We start from the raw sequence: 24,087 nt of genomic DNA, 5'->3' as shown, positions 1-24,087 counted from the left end.
ATTGACCTTTCAAACAATGCCAACATTAACAAACACATAACTCAATAGTATTTTGAAGTTTTTTTTTATTATATACTGGGAATCAGAATAATTGCAGAGGTACATTCAAATATTTTTAGCAACTACAATATATTCTCAGATTATATTTCAGTCTGCATATTTGTGAGGCATTATCCATACACTTGTATAGGTTTTAATAATCCAAATTTACTAAGTCTGTTGAATTGTGAATTGCAAATAAATGTTGTCTTGCTTATAAAAATCTACATTTTCCTTTTTCATTCCTTTTAATAGTCATAAAAAAAAAAATCATGACATATCATGAATCATGAAAACATAATGACCATGTGGTTGAAAACATCACTGGAATACAGAATTATATGAAAAAAGATATATAAAAGAGTTTAAATGTCTAACAAGGCAAAGTCAAGGCACAGAAACAACAAGGCAAAAAGTCGTTAATAGTAGCAAAATACGGTACATTGTAGTTTATCATGCAGTATTTTTGCATATTGTATTCCTTCCATATCCCTTCCAGACCACCACTGCATGAAACACACAAGGTGAGTATTCTGGAAGCAATGCAAAAGTATGTAATGATTTATGTGTTTTAGAAACGAGCACGGATGCGATCCAGTGGGTCTGTGTCCCACATCTTCGAGTCCCAAGCCTGGAACCAGCCAGTGAAGGTTGGGGGCTCAAAGCCTTGCTTTATAGTGATGACTGGGGTGCCACGTCGACCAGAGGGGTCAGAGTCCACATATTCCTTTGCTGATGGCAAAGAAACATTTTATGACATTTAACAATCAGGAATTACATTCAGTGCCAATGTTAAACCAAACTTAATCCTCCATTATTGGTACACATGGACTGTTCCAGTTGAGATTTAGGTTTTTGGTGCCTTAACTGAGTATTCCTAAAGATATAATTGTAATTTTCATAGGAATATTACGTTGGTTAGTGCTTCAGCATCTTAACTTACCTATTTGATCTGATCCAGTCCGCTCCACCTCGTTGGCATCATTACCAATCCAAAGAAAGATCTAAGGGAAGAAGATAAAAAAAATAAAGCTTATTTAAAGTTAAGCAATATACCTTAGTCACATTAGATGCCATATTAAATTTAACACGGATGAAAATGAGGCTGTGAGAGATAGACTTACAGTCTTTACAATGGCATCCACTGTATAATAATTTCCCACTGTATATGTAATTTTCACAACTTTTTGGGAAATTTGTTTGGTCAGCTTAACAATCTGTATGTTGGTATTCAACATTAAAATCCACTGAACGCACTTGTACTTCTATCCCTCACAGCCTCGATTTCCTTCCTGTCAAAAATTAAATATGGCACCACCCTGATTAAGGTCTATAACTGAACTTCATTCTGTGTTCTTTTCCGGTTTAATGCCCACTTTTCAAGAATCAGTCAAATGATTATGGATAAAATCTATTCACATCCTGCTTTTTTTTTTTTGGTTGGATATCCCGTTTCACTCAGACGTTTATCAGATTACAGAAGAAATGAGTGTTTTAAACATAATTTCATGTTGAGCAGTAGAAAGGGGTCACTTGCGCTTCAGCCTGGTTGGTGCTCACGGAACAGGACACAAAAATCAAAAGAGGAGACCCAAGGTCTAGCTAGGACAAAGGAAAAGGACCGGAGCACATAACGTTGTGTGCTCCGGTCCTGCTCCTTGGTCCTAGCTAGACCTTAGGTCTCCTCTTATAATTTCAAGTTGGCTTTAAGTCATCAGTATTTTAAATGCTAACCTGATCCCAGGTATCCAGAAGCATGACATCATCAGTGGCCAAATCAGACTGGGTGAACTCTCCAGGAACTTCCTCAGCCTGAAACGGAAAAAGGAGAGGTATAGTAAAGTTTATGCAATCATTTAACAAAGAAATCTGAATTAGTTGCAAATTCTATGTTAACTCACAATTATACGTCCAGTCTTGTTGGAGCAGCCAAACAGACGAGGAGGTTTAACACTCTTCTGCAGACTTTTGGAGGTCTGATAGTCCTTCTTTCCACCCAAAGCAGACCAAAACGCAGCTGAGAGGAGCAAAGAGACAGATAAAACGGACCAATCAGTTCAAAGTAACAGGAAACATGATTAGGTTAGGAATGCCTTTTCACTGTAAATCACAGTGTGCGAACATCTATAAAAAGCAGACACCCACCCGACTCTTTGCCCTCGGAAATTTCCGTAATACTGCCTCCAAGGAAGCTGCAGATGTATTTTGCAGCAGCCATTTCTTCCTCTGAAGCGGCCACTCCTTTCCACAGAAACAGGCCGTCAGGAAACTTCAGCACAAACACATCATTAGTGTTCAGTTTAGATGCAGAGGTTTCCACCTGGGTGAGAAGAAAGAGAGGAAGATTATTGCCTGATGGTCATTCCTGACTGTGTCCACATTTGTGTTTGCTGCCATCACCGACCTCCACTGCGCGTGTTGCACGGGTGGAGCTCTGACGGATGTGGAAGAGGCGAGTGTTGCCGGCACGACTCTGACCACCTTTACGTGAAGTCCCACCCAAGTGGATGATCATGGGTTTACCCTTGAACAGACTCATCAAATGGGCCGGTTCCTGGCCCTGAGTGACACGCACCTGCAGGACGACACAACAGTGAATTCTAAATCAAGTAGACCAATTTATTTATTTAAAAACAAAACAAATCCTTTAAGTAGAGATGCATAATTTATCTGTAAAATATTTAAGATTACGATGACATCTGCCACGGTAATCTGATCCTGAAGTGTTGATTGCAGCATTTCATGTACTGCCATTACATTACAATTTCTTGCAGTTTGAAATTGACCAATATTATTAATTATTTTTAAAGATTACCTTTAAGTGAGCATTAGATGATGGCAAATTAATATAAAATTATTATTATTAAAAATTAAATATTTAATTTCAATCAATATGTACCGGTGTTCAAATGTTTGGGGTCAGTAAGATTTTTTTTTAAAGAAAAATGTATACTTTTATTCAGCAAGGACATATTAAATTGAACGAAATTGACAGTAAAGACTTTTATAATGTTACAAAAGATTTATATTTCAAATAAATGCTGTTTCTCTAAACTTTGACCTCATCAAAGCATCCATGTTTGTTTCGATTAAATGTATCACAGTTTCCTCAAAAATATTAAATAGCATAAATGTTTTGAACAGTGATAATAAGAAATGTTTCTTGAGCATCAAATCATCAGATTAAAATGATTTCTGATGGATGACACTGAAGACTGGAGTAATGATAAAAATTCCGCTTTGCCATCACAGGAACAAATTACATTTTAAAATATATTAAAATAGAAAACACAAATTATAAACTATTTAAATTATATTATTTCACAATATTACTGTTTTACTGTATGCTAGATCAAATGTAGCATTGTTCAGCATAAGAGACTTATTTAAAAAATATAAAAAAATCCTAACGACCCCAGACTTTTGAAGGGAAGTGTATCGATCGTAATCAATAAATTAAAGCAAATGATAAAAATATGGTACAGATATATTGTGCATCCCTAGAAACAAAGACATCTTGGAACCAAAGTGAAAAAAAGCATCAGACTATTTTGGAATTATTTTGAATTCGAGAACTAGAACTAGAAAACTGTCATTATTATCAACAAGGCACAATGTAAAAAAAAAGAAAAGACAATTACTTGACTGATATATATATAAAAGCATGGAATAATGACCATACTCAAGAAATTAGGCCTGAATTTGGTAGTACCTGAACAGGCGAACCGCCCATGGAATCATCCAGCTTGACAGTTAGAAAAGCTGAGGCAGCCAGCTCATCTTGTGTACACTTCAGTCCTTGCCTGATATGAAAATCAATAAATCTAATTAGAATATTAAATATTGACTTGATTGGGTAAATATTGGCTAATCGGGTGGTTAAGGAGTACATTCCGGCATGTCATCCTGTGACTGTCTTGACTTACCAGGTGTAGATAATGTGTTGCTCTCTGCTTCCTTGGAGATAGGTGTAGAGAATCAGGTAACAGTCTCCTCCATAAAACTGCCCATAGCTAGAAGGCTCCACAGGAACTCTATCCCCACCCTCAACCCGCCACACCTGCCGAGGTCCAGAGCAATGGACTTCATACAATTGCAGTGTTGTAGTTTACAATAAAATCAACAGCAATCTTGAATTTTAAGCAATTATAGTTCAGCCCATTCAAATGGGTCTTTAGAATAGAGCTTCATTTATGAGTTTGTAGTTAACTTTAAATAAATGTTATGACAGCATTAGTAATTCAGGCTAACAGATTGATACTTACGTTTTAGAACAGCTGTGTTATTTATCAATATTTATTTAGCAACTTGTTAGTTATTAAAAAATCAGGTTTTTACATATGTGCAGTATAGGACAAATTACGTTTGAGTCTCTTCAAGCAATGTTAACCAAAGATTTACCGTTATTTGGCAAATTTTCATGGTGGAAATCAAATCATTTCAATAGAAATCTGTGCTACGTGAATTGTCTGCATTCACAACCAGAAAGCTGCTTGGTTTGAAAGTGACTCCTGTGTGAGCTGTGTTTCACACATTGCTACACTATTGTTAATGAACAAGGGCCTTTTTGCCCACAAAATTTCTCTAATGTGACTGCACCTTTAAATTGAAAACATGATTCTAAAACCAATTAGCAATTCCTGAGGCAATTCCTGGCTCAAAAACACAGAAGGCCCGTTCACACCAAAGACGATAACTACAACGATAAAGATGTAATTTTAAAAACTGTTGTAAATATAAAAGAGTAGCAGAGTCCAAACCACAATTACAATGATAACGGCACAAGAGAAACAAAATAGTTGGAAAACGATTTTTTCCAGCTGATGAACAATAAAAACAGCCAATCAGCGCGTGCTTATAATAAACAGCATTATCTCGCATTGGTTTAGAGGCTTTTATAGTTATCGTCATTATTGGTGTGAACAGTCCTTAATTGTCCTCTGGGATAATCTATGGTCCTTGGGGTGATGAGTGTCAATATTTTTACCTGAATCTTGCCAGAGCCGTCATCCACCATACCGTGCTGGGAAGCCATTTTTTTGTTGGAGTGCAGACTGGAGGCGTCAAAGGGAATCTGCGGAACACGGGCAATGCGGCCAATGCTGTAGGCCTGGCCTGGACCTGTGGTTTGATCCTTATCCTTCCAGTTACTGAAGAACTGTTTGAACAGTGTGGTCTCACCTCCAGCTGGCATAACCTGGATCTGATCACAAAATGTTAGATAAACTGGTTATAATTTGGCTTCTATTTAATATACTTCCATTAATAGGCTAGAGTCTGATACCTGTGTGTTTTTGGGGTAGTTCTTGTCTTTGACAAACTGCTCTGCGACCTTCATGGCTGTCTTACGTTCTTCAGTGTTTGCACTCGGTCCTGAAAGGTTAAAATAGATGAAAGTGATAAAGTCATAAGCAGCCATCTAAGGTAGCCTATATCTTTCACCCTGCAGCTTTAATTAATTATATGTGATGTTAGGACATCAAAATAAAATTTGAACATACCTTTCCAAAGAAAGATCTTGCCGTCCCCTCCATTGTCCAGGATGAAGCATTCGTTGGGACTGAGCATCTCCTGTTTGAAAGGGCTGCTCTGGGCCACAAGAGTTGTCTTCATAGAGCCTGCAGCATCAGATACCTAACCCAGACAAAACACACAAATGCATACATTTATAAAATGCCATGAATACTACACAGTTAGCATAATACAGTGCTCATGGTAACTCTGATACGTGCATAATACATAAATGTACCATGTAGAGTGAGCCCTTTTTCTGATTGCTTCTGTCAGTCGTCTCATCGTCAGGACTTCCTGCTGGGATGTTGGGCTTGGGCCCAAGAGCCTAAAAATAAACAAATAGATTAGGAGTTTCCACAGTTTTCTCCACGGCAGAGGTCAACACAGGACACAATAAAAGACCACAGTGCAGAACCTCAAAACCAGATGAACTGGAATTCTTTGCTGACTGCAACACTAATTCCCTTATTTACTATTTACTGTTTACTCATTTTCACTGTGAAAAACTTATTCCAGCTTTATTTTTGTTTCTGTACCTTACACACTAGATCATGGTGCTAGGCTAGCAATGCTTAGGTTATGAGTTCAATTCCCAGACAATGCATGGACTTGAATATCCTGTAAATGTGTCTGCCATGTGAATGTTTACAGATTCTTTCTGTTGTAATTTATCCAATGTCTCTGTTGTGTCTATGTCTTTTTTGTATTACTAAAGCCTGTTTATGTAACTACAAAGATGGTCTATGATATTTGGAGAAAACTATCTGGTAGCATTCCCATTCATTTCAATGACAATTGCTCAGAACTCCTGTTTTTTTTTTTTTTTGGAACAATATGATAGAGGCTGGTAGATGCTGTAACTGGATCATGCTAACCAGACAAACCTTGTCCCTTGGAACATACAGATGATGTAAAGGTAATGAGGCAAAGGTTGGGACTTAAATTCAGTTTAAAGTCAAGTTTGCAGTTGATAGTAACAAAGGTTCAGAGTTTATGTGGAGTAAAAGACTGAAGGGGTTCGGCATGAATTGTTTTTAAAATTACATAGATGCATGGATGAATTGCTAAAAATAAGATTAATAACATGCATTTATAAAATAGATGTGAATTTCCATTTCATGCTGACTTAAAACTCTTTCAAAGTGAGCAGTACTCTGAAAGAGATGTACCAGTTCATAGTCACCAGTATCCTTAGTTTACAATTAATACAACTAGAACAAACTGATCAAGAAGGTCAGTGATGTTACTGGTCTCACTCTAAACTATGTTGTGTTCCATTAAATAAAGACTCTGAGCCACCACTGACCATGTTAATTATGTCTTGACTTCCTGCAGATCCTCATTCTTCTTACATGTTTAAACTTGCAACATAATGGCACATAGTTTTTATTTTTTAGAAGAAGAAAATACTTACACTAAGGACAGCCTCTGGCTCAGAACCATCCTCAACCATTTGCAGACTGGCGCGCCCATTTCTCTCATTATCACGAATGCCAATTGCAACCTCGGAGGCTTTCAACCGCTCAAAACGGTTGCACTCACTCCCACACCATTGGTAGATGTCCTAGGAAAATCGTAATATGATTTGTGAGGATTTCTCAAAAGGACAGCACTAAAGACATTTATTAATCACTTCACCCCATATATTTCTGACCTTGCCGAGATCAACGATGAAGCAGTCTCCATGATTGAAGCTGGCCCAAGACATGTTCACCTCGGTGGCACGAATGGCACGTCGTCCTTTAATGTGAAGCACACGCTTCACGTTCATATCATTAGTCACCACATGCTGGAACCCAGAGGCCACACCACCTTGCTGTGTAGGGAAAAAAGACAATGTGCCATTGAACAAAATACACCAACATGTCTCGTGCCTGTTAAATTACAATAAAAGAAAATCTCATAATACACAGAAAATAAATTGCAGAGGGCATTACAGCGAAAAGTAAAATGCACTTAATCTGAAAGGGAAAATTTCACATATGTTAAAGGGAGCAAAGAAATATTTATCAAAGCAATACTATACGAAAGTCAATTCTTATTTCATAATATGCCAGATATTTGCAAGGGAAAATTGTATATAAAGTTTTCACTATTGATTTGAATGTGGTTTGTGAGATCCTCCTACATAAACAAATGTATTATATGTATAAAAAATAAAAAATAAAAAAAACATTATTCATACACTACTACTCCGAGCCGTATATGAACCCATCATATAAATTGATGTTGATGCATCCACATTGTCATTTGGATTAGTGGTCCATCAATATAGGATTTTCTTACGAATTCTTACATTCTTAAATTTTTGCATTTGTTACTTGCTGTTACCCATTGAGCTTAATTAACTTTGTCAAAGAGGCTTTATTATTTATTACTAAAATGTAATGTTTTGCTAAAATTTATGGTAGCATAAATTAAATTATATTCTTCTGGCAGCATATTTTTGACAAAAACACCATAATACATTTCCAATGAGAAAAAAGGTTAAGTTTAATTGGAGCGCTGAATTTAAAATGAAGCATGTTACCAAAATGAAACCATTTTGTCAGATTTATGAGCAAAACATTTTTTTTCAATCAGCTATCTGTAAGGGTTATTACCTTGTACTTAATTCCAGTTTTAAAGTAGCCAAGGAATGTGACAGACTCATTGTTCTGAACCTCACGGTACTGGACTGGTGCTCCACCCAGATGATCGTCCAGCTGCATAGCAAAGATGGCGGCAGCTCCACCTTCATCCTGAGAGCACTCATTACCTGTAGTTTAAACATGACACAGACAAATAATCCAAACTAAATACAGCGTCAAGGTGTGTTGCTGTATCTACTTACATAAGAAAAAAAGAAAGAAAAAAAACATGTGCCACGTCCTTGAAAGGGAACAGGTTTTTTTAGTTTTTTGTTGATATTAGAAATTTGGCAAAGATTTAAATGATTAAATGTGGTAACTTCTACTCACCCAACCACATATGGACATTGTAAGATGGAGCAGCGGTGGTGTAAAGGACAACATAGGCGTCTCCAGTGTAGAAGTTTCCTTGGAGCTGTTTGGGGACCGGTTTCAGGTCCATCTTCTCGATTCTCCAAATCTGCAGGCCAGCTGCTTTACCTGCACTCTGGAACTCCTTGTGGAAAACCATGATTCCTGAAAAATACCAGCACAAGAATGTTGGGGCTGGACTATGACTATGACTGGACTATTTTTTGAAAATCCAAACAATTCTAAGATCTAATGGTCTGAAGTTGATAATTACTGGGAGGGTGATCAAACAAATGCACAGTGAATTTTATTAAAGAAAAAACTGGAATAGCAAGAGTCCTTATTATTTACTCATATCAGACCAAGGTCATCATTCATCTAATATATACTCTATAAGAAAATGACTGTAAACATCCATTTCATTCAAAATATGTATTTTATATAAATATAAGGCAAATGTGTGCATGCACATGGTAAAAATAATAGACTCACTGAGAGTAATGCAGGTGCATTTATTCTCAGAGGACAACATGAGAATGTGTATATTATCAGTTGCATGAAAAAAAAAGATGTGATCAGCTGTAGGCTGGATGTAGCCTACTCAGTTGAAGTACAAGTTGTGTGCCGCCCAAAAGGGTGAGGCAGCCAAAAAATGAGTCATGCTGCATTATTACAGCTGTGGTAAGACATGCGTACCCAGTTCCTTTGACTTTACCAGGAAACGTTTGATGCAAAACATACATTTTGCATGGGCTTTAGATCTGCCAGTTACAGATTCATGCTGTCAAAGCAGACAGTGCGATTTATCCTTAAACTATTAGAGGTGACATGAACAAAGCCACATGGTGCAAATATAAACCCTGCAGTTATAAGTTCATTGCACTTGAATCTAATTAGATAAAGTCAAAACTCTTAAAACTCATAAAAAAGTAGACTGTTTTATTACATAATTCATTGGTGACTTTTTTGTTTACCCAATTCATATTTTTATTTATTGCCGTTCTAATACCATGTAGCCGAGATTATTCATTTATTTGAATAATTTAATTCACATGAGTTGAATGCCTAACTTTTTAATGGAAAGTATTCTGTGGTTGTAAGGGTGTGTCTGAATGGACACACCCACATTTTAAAGTACTAGCAGGGATTTTGAATAAACAAATCAATTATAAGAACTATTAGACTTTTTATTATTATTAAATAAGAACCATTAAAAGTCTACATCCAAATTTAGCAAATAAAATGTTATTTATTTAGCTTGAAGTTTTTTAATTTATTCTGGAAAAGTTCGGCGCATGATCAAAGATGTCTGAAAAGTAGCTACAAAGGAATAATGGCAACTATGTATTTATTGTAAATATATATAAAGAGTGAACAGCAGTATGAAAGCGGTCTGCAGAACTCCACGTCCGCATTTATAATGACTCGGACTGTTATTTCCTGTGATTCACTTTCCGTCATAAAGCTTGTATCTGCGTATGCTATAAAATGCAAGCAAAGAAAAAAAAAAATCCTCTACCGTGAAACACCCCATAAAGACTCCAGAAAGTTTAATATATATATATGAAGTGATAACCCAGATAAATGCATAGTTTATTCTGAACTCAGCTGTCTTTCGGAGACTCAATAAAGTAGCCTACGAGACTAAAAGTGATGGTTGTTTAGTTCTCTTACCTTCCTGGTCAAGAAAATGCGCAGAAGGCGATGAAGAACAGATCTGGGTTGAGAAGCTGCTCCTGGTTTAGTCCAGATTCAGTTTCACAAGTTTCAATGGATGCAAGCCGACTTTAAATGATCTGCCGTATTTTTAGGGGAGAGGCAGATGCGAGTCCTCAGCCAATGACTCTCTCTGTTTCTCTTCCCCTAGGCTAAACTCTAAACCCACATTATGCAACTTTATGGCACGAAGTCATCTCACTCCCCTCAAACCAAAGCACACCATAAACCAGCATTACGCCTTATTCTTTCTTCTTGTAGGCCTATAGACACAGAACAGTGCAACATTACACAATTAAATGCATTATAAAAACTATGGGGTGGGTGCAGCAGGCAGTTAAAAATGCATTTAGATTTTAGGTTTAAATTGATGTGAATGATAAAGGGGATATATTTGTATATTGTGTATATGTTTGGGTATGACTGGAATCGTTTATTATTAATTATAATAAATATAAAATGTTTTGCAAAATGCAGTTTGAAAAAAATGTGGTCAGGTGTTCCATACTTTAAATGGCTCATCACCATAACATATAGATGAAGTTCAATGTTTTATTTAAATTTTTATTGTGCATTCCATGTCAATGTCAAATGCATTATTCATAATGTTGACAATGCAAAATAAATGTAATGTACTGTAATTATTTGAATGTGTGATTCATGTCATCCGGTCTGAAGTACGGAATTGTAAATGTCTCAAATGCTGTGTTAAAAACACGTCAAACATTTTAGTGCATGCAAAGGACAAAGAAAGGTGTTCACCTCTTATATTTTCCTTTTATTTATTGACATGTGCATTATGTGTTCATTGTACAGTATCATTCAACATTATTTTTGCAGTTGGTAGTTAAAGTGAAGCATTGTTCCCACATTTGTCAAGCTCATAACACATATTTCCAGTGAGGTTGCATTCTCTCATCAGTGAAAGTGAGACCACACCTTTCATGTAATTATAGCTTCAGTCAGGTTTACTTGTTTGTGCTTAATGCACCTTAAATTCACAGTACAGCAAACAATTCCCTCTTCCCCACATCAGTCGCACCGTAACGCTCTCTGACTATATGCACCGCCCTACCCTGATCTTGCATTTGCTTCCACTCCTCCACCCAGCCCTCATGGCTCTCCAATGTCATTACAATCTCAAGGCTTTCTCTGAGCTCTGCTACACCTGCAGACCCGAGAATCTTTCTCACAGAAGCTGGCAGAAACAAAAAGCCTGTAATATTTATTGTAATATTCTAGAGAATCTGAAATATTCCATCAAGACACCAAGGAGTGCCCAAGCTTTCTATTTAATATTCTCATCAGATCCACCCTGTAATGCCCTGAAGCTACCAATAGGATTTCTCAGGCATTCCATAAAGTGAAGGGTAAAGAAATCATAGGCGCATCACTTGAGTTTCGGAAAGCTCAAGGTAAAATCTGCCTAAAGATTTGCTCAAAGGCCTGTGGATTTAAAACATGAAGGTCTGACATGAGGACTGAAATGAGAGAATAACAGGAGGAGTTGCGTGATCTTGAGTGGAGTGAGTGAGTCAGAGTGAGTCAGAGTCACAGGCTCTCTGTGCTAAAGTTAGTCTTGTAGTGGTGTTTCCTCAACTGTCTATGGCTGTTTTCCATAACAGAAACATAGTGCTCACAATTATGCATAAAACAGATCTTTGTCTAGGGCCAAAACTATGGGCATGTACTAAACTTTAGACTTCCACTTTAGACATTCTACTAACTATAAGAAACTTTGCAACTACATAAGTTTGTCACACAATTTGTCCAACAATGTCTAACATTACATGCATCACAGGATAATTTTGCTATTGTTGCCATTCTGAACAAACAACAATTTCCACTGTTTTTTTATTTTTTATTTTTTAATCATATTCTGTCATGGAAATGATGGTGAAGGAAATTATTTTAAACATGTCAGACTAAGAAAGTGTACTTCCTCAAGTCTTACCTTGAATACTGGTGTTCCACAGGGATGTGTGCTGAGTCCCGTTATATGCACTCTTCACTCATGACTGCCTACATACCCATGTAACAAACACCATTGTAAAATTTGCAGATGATATAACAATCATTGGCTTGATCACGAACAATGATGAGTATGCATACAGGGACGAACTACGAAATCTGAAAGCATGGTGTTCCAACAATAATCTCATTCTTAACATCAAGAAGGAGATAGTGGTGGATTTTAGTAAGACAAGGACAATTGATCTGAGTCCTGTGTCCATAAATGGAGTGGCTGTGGAGAGAGTCACCTCTTTTAAATTCTTGGGGTTGAACATTACAGAGGATTTTTCTTGGACTACACATTGGAAAGGCACAGCAACGTCTTTATTTTCATTTCTCACTCATGATGGGATGATTAAAGAAAGCTAGATTGCCTCAGAAACATCTTGTAAACTTATATCGATGTCAAGGGGGGAGTGTCCTGACATATTGCATTACATCCTGATATGGTAGTTGTACAAGAGAGTTACCAAAGTGGCACAAAATATCATCGGCACACAGTTACCTTCAGTTGAGGACATTTGTTTGTCCAGATGTCGGAGCAGAACCTCCAAAATTATTAGAGATCCAACTCACCCTGCACACTACCTCTATGATCTCCTCCCTTCGGGTAGGAGATACAGGACAATTGACTCTCGTACCACAAGACTGAAGAATACCTTTTTTTGCTAGAGCTCTACAACTATTGAACACTTCCTGACTGGTTTCCATTAAAATTGTAATTGCACTACACACTTTAAAGGGATAGTTCACCACAATTTTTTATTGTAATTCTGTCATTAAGGGTTAGTTCACCCAAAAATGAAAATTCTGTCAGTAATTACTCACCCTCATGTTGTTCCAAACCCCCCACCCCCCACGCCATAGACTACAACATAATTCAAGGCCCAGAAAGTTATAAGACATCATTGATATAGTGACTACAGTGGTTTAACCTTAATGCTCATGTGACCAGGTTTTTTATCTTCATTTTAAAATGGTACTATTGAATACGGAGGGAAGGTGACATAGTTACATGTTTTACTGTATAACAGTGAATAATGCAAAAGCTATAACCCTAAACCATACCACAACCTTAACCCATACGTTAATTAATATTACTCAGTACCTATTTGTGTAATTACACTGTAACAACATCACCTTAAAATAAAGGTGAGAGAATAAACAAAGAAACTTTGTATCCCTTATTTCTTAATATTTAAATGTTGAAATACAGCTAGATTATGCAGAACCACAAAACAAAACCACTACCCTGAAGTGATGAATGTGTAAGACCAGTTTTAGACTCTCTGTAACTTATCTTTAAACATCCTGTTTAAGGAAGCTGTAACATGTGTCTCTTGAAGCTGGTACTGCATTGATACAAACTTACTCTAACCACAGGCACACAAACAAACGTTTCCATTGACTACAATAGAGGGTGTAAACAGAGCGGTTGTAGCATTAATAAAAGTAAACCTACAGGTATAACTGCACTTTTATAGGCTACATTATGTTGCACATTGTATCAATGAATAGTAGACATAGTTGGTTAGGTTACCCTTTATTTTAAGGTGTCTGTGTTACAGTGTAATAATACATTTAAGTTCTGAGTAATAATTATTTACAACAGGTGCTTACTTGAGGGTAAGGTTGTCACTTTGTTAAATGTCACTTTAGTCGATTAATTGGTATTTAACTAATTTGATGTGCAAAACCTCTAAGTCCAACATTTAGTGGTTTGCCAACGAACGGAATGACGCTGGGATTTAGCGGATTTGAAGCGAAAGCATTTGATGAACGTATACTATTTGCAGAGAGCATTCCCTCAATATCATTATCTCATTTTCGACAGAGGCAAGCAAAACAATGAGGAGAACTAAGGGCTTAAATACAGAAGAAGTGGTAATGAGGAAATGAAATAAACAGCAGGTAAACGTAATTAGTAACTTAGGGAACAAACTGGCACACACTAGAGCTGTGTTCGAAATCGCCCGCTATACCCTCATTTCCTTTTCCCTACATTACTCCACTAATATAGTTCACTGAAGGAGTGAATGAAAACGAATGAGTGAATTCGTACACTCAGTGCGCTGGAAGGGCTGCCGCTTTTGCGTAGTTGGTGCTTGCTGTTTAATTTGAAACCATAGCAAACTGGCAGCTCCAGTAGTAATGAGGTTTATCTTGAACTCTGTCATGGAAATTAGCATGTCAGCAGAATTAGCACCTTAATTAAACCATTTAATAATGAATTAAAAATGAATTTATACCTGTACGATAATGCGCTAATTACTACAGTAAGTATATGAAACATAACACTGTAAAGTATTACCTAATATTTTAATAATACCGTTTAAAAAAAATATATATATATATATATTTAAATAATTTTTTAAGTACAAATGCTATGATAGAAATCGTGTATAATATAATATAATATAATATAATATAATATAATATAATATAATATAATATAATATAATATAATATAATTTCACGTGTCCTTAATGTTGCTGTAGGCTACTTTTTCCCTGTGGTATTGAACAATATGTTTTTCAAAGTATTGTATCAAAGTTATAGAGATTCCAGTATCGTGACACAACACTAATGTGAATTAGGCTTTTTTCATGAGAAGCTCTCCTATTCGTATTCAGTAAATATGAATAATCTACACAGATATTAGTGAATGACACCCATTCTTTTTATTTCCAGATTTAATTTAGATTTTTAATCCCAGATTTTCAAAGTGTCTTCAAACTTTTGGACTTGTGGATCCCACTGTATGGCAAAAAGTGATTTGGTGGATCAGATTTGTCTGTATTTGTCCTGTTTTTTGGCACTTTTCACATGGCTGTCTGGCAGAGGAATGCGTGCACCTGCATGGGCCGGACCCTCTCATGACTAAACACTTGGGGGAGGGGCTGCAGAATCCCTAAGCCCCTCACCGCAACCTCAGCATTTTCTGCTATTGTCTACCCTTTAAACACACTCGCCCTTCATACAAGATCACGCACACAGAAGTACATACCTGTACACATGCTTGCACACATGTGTATGTATACACTAAGACATTGACACACACACACACACCTCCTGAAGTGATCAGTAACACACTCCGGCTGCCAGAACTTACACAAACCCCTTTCACGCAGATATTCACAAATACAAAACTGTGCTCCGGTGCCTAACTGCAACAAAAGACAGGGATATAATGCTATTGTCTTCAGACCGGAGGAGTGTGAGCAGAGCGTGCCTTTAGGAATGTGGATGAATCCGGCTTTATATACGATTATCCAACAATTCCAAACAAAGTCTGATGGATGCAATTTCAAAATAATCAAAAATCTTGTTAGATGTACCAGTTTCATTATATCACAAAATATATCACAAACTGGCCTGTGAAGCGACTAAATGTCCAATTTCATAAAAGATTTTGAAAGGATTGGATGTGAATCCCTGAAGAAAACGTTTATTCTCTCTGCATCGCTACATTTGTTCCTGGGCCAATGGAAATTTACCCTGGCTCCCTGCCCCCCAAAAAATGTACCCCCCTGCCACTGCTGGATTTGATAGTATTGTCCATCTCATGTAAAAGAAAATGTAGCTCAAATACGAGACAGAAATGACCCTCCCTATATCGATCCAAATAAATAACGGTTGACCTGTATAGAATTTTCAAGTGCTCTGTGTCCTTGTGAATGTGGATCTCAGAGATTTGGGAGCAACACATGTGCGGAATGGCCAACAGATGCTCCAGCACTTTCATTTCCTGTTGCTGATTCTTGGATCTTACGGAACAGCCATACTAATGCCACCAGTCTTCACAGCATAACCATACTAATGCCACGTCTCACTCACATGACCGCCATTTGAACATGTGTGAACAGATAATACGCTGTAATCAGTTCTGACTAGAAATGGAAAACTACGACTGTAAAGTTGTATTTTTATTGAGTTCACTAGTACAGGAAGCCCGGTTATTTATGAGGTATTTTGTCAACAAAACAAGATACTCATAAAACATCTGTGAAGAATTGAACTATTATAATGCATTGTAATAGCAATAGCAACTTTATTTAGCACAATTAAAACAACACAAGTTGACCAATGTGCTTTACAATGTCACACAATAAAAACAAGCATCATAAAAGCAACACATAATAAAATTGTCACTGATTAAAAGCTATTGAACACAGATGTGTTTTGAGTTGTACTTTAAAATTCTGTACAGTAGCAGCGTCTCTAATATGTTTAGGCAAACTGTTCCAAAGTTTAGACGCTGATACAGCAAAGGCGCAATCTTTTTGACTCAGATGTGTCGTAGGAATGCAGTCTGTTTACGAAAAAGCAAACCATCTAATTAAATGTAAACAGTTATCAAAAGGGCTGGGAAAAGGCTGCTCAAATGTATGACAGATTGTGTGGTTTGTTTTGATGCTAATCTGAGAGACACAAGACCTGTGATCCCACATCTCTTATACTTCTATAGAGCAATTGTATGTCTATTTTGAAGAAAACATGTAACAATGGCCTGATTATGAAGTCACATAACCAAAATGTCTTGGGTCTAAAATTTTGAGTTGTCTTGGGTATTTAAAACCACATCACATTCATTCTGTTACTTGACTATTAATATAAATTACAAAGTCAAACAATAAACATGCTCATACACTGGCCCCAAAAAGCAGTTTGACACTAAATGATGTTTTATTAACAAAGTTCGGGAGGAGCAGGTTCAGATAATTAACCAAATTATGCACAGCTGGAGATTAATCAGTAATCAACTCAATGACAGAGTATAAATTCACAGCAGACCTATCTCTGTTCATTGAAAGTTTGTCAGCATCCCTCCTCCACCCCATCTCCTCACTTCCAGTTCCATCTACACTTACCAACTGGGGGGAGTACTCTGGGTTCGGGCCTAGCTCGGAGCCCTCCCCCCGGACAGCACGCCAAATACGCATAAACTTATTGTACTAATTATATGTAGATGTGAACTCGTGAAAGCCCCTATTTGCGTACTGTATATGAACGCCACTGCATTTGATACAAAATATCAAAATAACAAAGTGGTATTTGCAAACAAATGATCATAATCAAAATAGCAATTTTTTGCAACATCTAGGCTACCTAATTGGCCTAAGGTCATTTTAGTGGATGTATGAAGTAGGACACAGGTGTACAGGTTTTTCATGAATATGTAAATTAGCCCCGCCTCCACTTATTCACTCCAGTTCAGAGATCCACTCGGTCAACTTTACTCAAGTTACAGCAGTAAACGCTGCACAATGGTATATTATAACAGTAATTAATATGTTTAGCCTTTTGCTTTACTACGTTATCAAACAGCTAATAATGTGTGGTAATAATAATTTACCCATGGTTTGTCTTAAAGCAAATTTAAATCACCACATAGACATATAAACAACATTAACATTTTTTACAACTTTTCACCACAGGGGGTCTTTAAAGGTAGAATAGTCAACTTCGGAGAGGCTAGCAATAGCAAGCTAGCTTTGAAATCATAAAATCCCACCCCCTCCATTCAGAGCGTCTTCAAAGCCACGCCTCCTCCAAAACACATTCATCGCACAGCCAGAGAAGAGTCTGCAAAGCTCCACGAGAGATGGCATTAAATTGCCTCATGTCTCAAAGCACATAACATTACAACTAGGAAGTAAAGTTTGTAGACACACTTTGATGTTGGCTTGAGAAAGCCCGAAAAATGTAAGTAGTTTTAACAACTTTAAGTTTTAAGTTTTTTAAATAGTTAAAGTTATTTTAAAGTTTTTAAAATAGTTAATTGCGGCGTTGATAGTGTTGCTATAGAAATGCATAATTTCGAGTCCGAGGACGTGCTCAAACAACAGCTCAGAATAGAACGTCATAGGTTATCCTCTCATAATTACCGTAATTACGAAATGGCGTGAACACAGCATGAGCTTAGTTCAGGAGTGCTGTTTGTTTGCGGTGCTCTGTGACTGTCTGTCTACTGCTGCAGAAGGAGTGGCTGCATTGTTCGAAGGCCACATTTGAAGGCCAATTGACCTTTCGCCGAGCCCCGCCCCCCTTAGTTACTGTTGCTACGTCCGACAAACAAATGGTCAAACACGACCAGCGCGACAGATTGCCATGACGGAAAAAGGTATACCCGTGCGTGTCAGTGACCTTTTTTGGAGCAATACCTCCGCGATATCTTCCAGATTGAGGCAAAAAGGGTTACAGTATGCAGTGGAGGGATATATTATAATATATAAATACGCAATGAAGGAGACACGACTACTATCTACGTCTCTATCGAATGCTTACCGGTGTTCATACACATCATTTGTGATATGACAAAGAACAAGGAAACAAGTGTTTAAAAGCATTGTAAGACACTTTACACTGTTGTGTTTTTGTGTGAAAGAAAAAACTGTCTCTGAAAATAAAAGTGCTGTCAGCAATAATTTCTTATACATGTGTGTTTTTTCGCATAACACGACTAAAATTTTAAATGCTGCAAAACACATGGGAGTTATATTCCCGATGCTGTAGTTTATTTGATCAGTCACAGTATATCATTAATCAAGCTTAATTTGACTTTTCAACTACAATTAGGCAGGTGAACTGAAAGCTTTTACAATCTTTTAGCTATAACCTATATCATTGACAAAAGTATGTGGTGCATTTTCTTCCAAAAATGATTTTCTTTCTCAAATTCATGCTTCAAGTTGACAAAGCACAATAAACGAAATCACACAATAACTGTTTAACCAGACATAGCCTTAATTTGCATCTAACGTTAAATAACTTTCATTGATTGTCTTTCATAATTCACTTACCATAATATTTATATGGGGGACAACAGATCACAAAAATCGCGGTTGAGACCATAATATTTATTAGTGGGGCAACGGATCATAAAACTCGCGGTTCAGACAATATTATGTTTTTTGAGTTACAGATAGGATCGTTTTTCAGATCAGAAAAACAAAACAAAAAAACCTTTAAGTAGCCATCGATACCACAGCCAGCAGACGTATTTATGCTTCGTAATGTTCGACACATTTAACTGGGAGTGGGGCCGTCCACACTGTTTTATCCATTGTAGGCACCGCTCACGTTGTGTTTTCGGCTTTGGGAATGGAAAGAACACAACTCCTCCAGACAATCTCTCGGGGTATCTAGTGTCCGATTTACAAACGCCATGGGCGCACGCTTCACAATCTTGCTAATGTTTGTCGGACCTGCTCACATAGTAACGGTTGCTATGATGTGTGATTGGACAATGGCCATTTTGGGGGAGGGGCCGGCGAAAGGTCAATTGCGTCACAGCGGTGCGACGAAGGCTGTCCCAATTCGAAAGCTCCTTCAAACGCAGCCTCCAAATGCGTCCTATGTTTCCCGTGCAATGAAGGATACAAAAGATGGATCCTTCACGGCCTTGCAAACCTCAGAATTTATTGTGTGCCAGTGACGACAGATTTTTTTTATTGTGTCACTTTTAAACGCAAGTATTGAGCTTACATAAATATAAAAAAATATATATAAAAAAAAATGTAAGCCGTTCACGTTGACATATTACTAAGATGCAATTATAATTAGTTTAAACTCTTTATCATAGAGAAATGTACCATGGTGAATATATTACATGAATATATGACAGTTTGTGAACCAAGTCCCAGTAAAAGCTGCCACTCATCAATGGCAGCTGTCACAGGTACTAGGCGACAAGAACAATCCTCCTTATACTAGACCGTCCCATTTAACAACGCTCGGTCCAACCTTCGAAGGATGCAGCCTCTGAATTGGGAAAAAGGTTATGACTATGCATAGCCTTATGGAACGAGCTGATGACGTGTGATGTCTGCGCGAGCAGGGTGTGTGGATTTATGGAAATACAGGTTGACAGGCAGGTAGGACATTCGAATGCAATGCGACCATATTTTGGTCCTGAGACTTCCACAGAAGATATATGCACCTTTTTTTAATATATATATATATATATATTTAGACCACTTCTATTAGTGATTGCTATCAGAATGTGAAGAGAGTTTCAACCAGTATAACAAAAAGTGTTTATGAAAAACATTGCCTATCCTACCTTTAATTAGTCTGATACCCTTTATGTTTGCTGATTGGATTTGGGCCAACCATTGTGAAAAAGAAGTGCACTTAAATGTTTTGAATCTATACGTGTCCTTTCAATTTTAAAAGTGTATTTGCACATACAACATTAATAAAATAAAAGGCCACTTAATTGTGCTTTAAGGTAGTACACTTTCATGACTACATTTCTTAACACATACAGTATACACTCAATCTGAGTCCTTCAGCACATCCACATTAAATACAGCAAACCACACAACATTTCATAGGTGCACTGCAGTGTTGCAAATCAGATATATTTTAGTGTACACCTCCAATGAAAATTATTTTACAAATATAGATAAACATTCCTGCAAGTTTCCTGCATGGTTTTGTAACATGTATCAGCATGAATAGTGGTGTCTGCTGCTAACAGTTTGTGGAGGCTTTGGATGAGTAAGGTTCTATATAGTCTAGATTTCTTTCTTTATTTGTAGGCCTTTCATTGTTTGCATGTCCTCTTCCAAATGTTTCATCTCACTCTTAAATCCAAAAGACAAATTGATTTACATTTTTTTTCCTCCATTGTTTTTAGCTATAGATCCAACTCTTGATCAAAAGCACAAACAAATACTCATAACATTATTATGACAATGATGACCATAGAACATTTGATGGAGACCATGGTAGGAGTAGCACATGCAAAAAATGATTAAACCCATTATTATTATTTTTAATAATAATTATTATTGGTTTAAAAGCATAGCAATAGATTTGCTAGTAAGACAGAAAAGATCAGAACACATTTTTTTATATTTTTTTTCAAAACATTACTAAAATATTAACAAAGATTATTCAAGAATTCGTAAAAATATTAGTCTGAGACAATACGTTGCAAGTCTGAAGTGAAGTTGTTTTAATCAGAAAAAAAATGCTCTATAAGAGTGAGAGATTTTTTCCAGCAGTATAAGAATTAAATTCATTCTTATAGGAAACTGAAAGATGGGAATGATAGAGGGTGAACAACAGGACTACCTCCTTGAAACTCTAATTTGGACAAGGCCAAACTAGAGGCCCTGCTGGCCAGTATATAAATTTATGCAAGGTGAACAACACCAAAACCATGCTTCTCAAGGATTTTTCTTTTATAATATCAGACTATTTCCGTTCATCACCATTATAATTACAACAAAATAAATAAATAAAATGGCCACAAGTGGCACGTTACCTGAGAATGACCCAAAGTTTTCAGTATATTAATATTCCATTCTCTATAAACAGTGACCTGAGAGGGTTTAGAGAGTTTGATTTAAATAAAACACCTGAGATTTTAGTATATATTAAGAATATATATGATGATAATCACTCACAGGCCATCCAGAGTTCTGTAGGCTACTGTAGATGCTTATCAGCTAACAGATAAGTGGATATTCTGAGATTCATAATGACCTGCCAGAGGGAGGAATCCTGAAATAGGCATAATGCAATTTATGTAATACTAAAGATTCAATTTATGTAGTCCATAAGATTATAATAGCTTGTATTCACCAGTCCATGATCTCACTGCCCTGCACATGACTGTACAACTTAGACCTTATCTGAGCACAAAAATCATATGCACGTTTTTGAACAATTAAAAAACCACACACATAAATATAACTTAGAACTGTTGAGTCTTGAGAACATACCTTGAATTCATTTTATTTATATTTATTTTTCATATTTGATTTAAAACTAACTTTCTGGATGCAGTTATTGACCACCTGAGTCTTGTCAGCTCCAGCCTCCAGCTCAAAAACGAATTAATCTTTCCCGTGTCATAAGACTGTTCAGTATTTCACAGGGCTTTATTGATGTCGCTACAAGAAAATGTTATGTAGTGACAATGTGACATCAATACTTACTCTTTCCGGCTATTGAGGGAATTTTCCTTCATTTATGAGACAACACTTCCCTGCCATTGACCGAAATTGCACTGTTATACGGTAGGGGCGCTATACGCTGATTTCACGAAGCCGTTATTTTGAAATCGAAAGCGAGGCTCCGGTGGGAAGAAAACCGGAAGTGTCGCCTTTAATCACAGGAGAGTCGTGAATGCGATGGCGTATTGTTGTGTTTAATGATGTTGTGTCAATTCTAAAACTGTACATACATTTCTTTTATACTTTAGACTATATACAGTGAAATTCATTTATAAATATATATATATATATTTTTTATAATTCAAAAAGTAAAAAAAAGAAGCAGGAATGAACTATATACATATCCTATATTGGATATTAACATCCAATAGTGTAAATCGCGGCAGCAGCTTCAAGTTGGTAGTCCAAAGGCATTGTTGTTTATCTTTACTTCCGGGGTTTTTCCCACCGGAGCCTCACTTTCGATTTCAAAATGGCGGCTGCGTGAAATCAGCGTATTACGCTTCTTCTGAAAGAGTACAGAATTTCCCGATCAAAATACAGGCAAAAGGAGCAGAAACAAGTAATACAAGTATTCATTTTGCACGTTGTATTCTTTGGGAAAAAATCGCGGTTTTAAGCTTTTTGTTCAAAATTTTGCTTTTTTTAATTAAACTTACCCACATTCAAGTGTTTATAAAAAAGAATGCATGAAGCTAGAATAAAACTTTTATTAGTTTAGGGTTGATAAACCCTTAGCAGAGGGTTAGTTGTTTGTTTTGATATATTGCATGTTCAGATATTCATTCAACAAAATATTCTGGGGACCATTAAATTTTTGTGAAAACGATAAAAAATATTGGCGGTGGCTGACAATAATAATAATAAAAAAAAGTAAATGCTGGGAAGAGTTAGGCTAATACACTACAATAAAATATTTTCTTGCCCCTGACTATATGAGGCAGATAGAAAAATTCTGTTGGTACAAAAAAAGATATTGAGTTACTATTTGCTTTTTCATTTTCATTCATACATTTCATTTTAGTAGGCTATGTATATGAAATGTTTAGGGTAATATTTGTTTTTATTTTGTTATTTATTTGTGATGGGCATTAAACTATTGCCCGGTTTCACAGACAATGCTTAAATCTAGTCCCACACTAAAATGCATGTTTGACCTGTTTTAACTGAAAGCAACTTGCACTGACATATCTTAAAATATGTCAGTGCCTGTTTTGTCTCGAGATGCACACATGACAAACCATTTTTATGCCACGTTTATAAAAGCTACTTAAAAGTCCTAATTGAACTGAGGCCTAATCCTGGTTTAATCTAATGAATATGCATCATGCAAAAGCAGCAGTTTCAGATACCAACACCATTGTAGAAAATGCACTTTTCAAAGTGAACCAAGATTAATTCAGTCCACCAACAAAGGCTGGTCTCAACATGTTGACCTCCATGAGGTTACCCGCTCTGTGCAAAGTTTATAAAGCCACTGATGACTGAAGCAATTACTGCAACCATTACAAGTGAGTGTACTAGATTTTAAACATATAAAAAAAAATTAAAAAATGTCTTTATGTGTAAAACATTTTTTTAATGAGGGGAAAAGTACCATTAACCTTTCAACACAAGGCAAAGTGAGGACAGGTAAGTGGTGTTATATCTCTCTAGCAAGAGTGAAATGAGGCCACAAAGTATGAGAGAACTTCAGTCAAAGCAGAGGATCTGAAAAGTAGATTTAGGACTGAATCTTCTACTAAAGCTCCCGAAAGCAACATGAAAAAGTGATCTTTAGGATATGGGGAGGAAATCCACAACTGAAATGGGTATAATGTTTCTGTTTTCTTTTCATAAAGTACAACCTGGAG

The 24,087-nt window shown here is 36.6% G+C and overlaps 1 protein-coding gene across 1 annotated transcript; it reads right to left on the bottom strand.

Moving 5' to 3' along the window:
* Nucleotides 1-48: 48 nt before the first annotated feature.
* Nucleotides 49-10,379, bottom strand: scinla (scinderin like a). The gene is made up of 17 exons (XM_082137455.1): nt 10,209-10,379; nt 8,514-8,699; nt 8,157-8,311; nt 7,208-7,369; nt 6,968-7,117; nt 5,789-5,878; nt 5,541-5,673; nt 5,324-5,412; nt 5,027-5,242; nt 3,966-4,099; nt 3,752-3,842; nt 2,444-2,614; nt 2,185-2,359; nt 1,941-2,056; nt 1,774-1,851; nt 983-1,043; nt 49-771 (listed from the first exon to the last, which is right to left on the bottom strand). The coding sequence occupies exons 2-17, from the start codon at nt 8,692-8,694 to the stop codon at nt 611-613; spliced, it is 2,163 nt and encodes a 720-aa protein (XP_081993581.1). The 5' UTR covers nt 8,695-8,699; nt 10,209-10,379; the 3' UTR covers nt 49-610.
* Nucleotides 10,380-24,087: the final 13,708 nt, after the last annotated feature.

The sequence above is a fragment of the Leuciscus leuciscus genome, assembly GCF_965113295.1.
Source record: "Leuciscus leuciscus genome assembly, chromosome: 14".
Lineage (NCBI taxonomy): Eukaryota > Metazoa > Chordata > Actinopteri > Cypriniformes > Leuciscidae > Leuciscus > Leuciscus leuciscus.
This window is presented reverse-complemented; position numbering and strand designations above follow the sequence as displayed.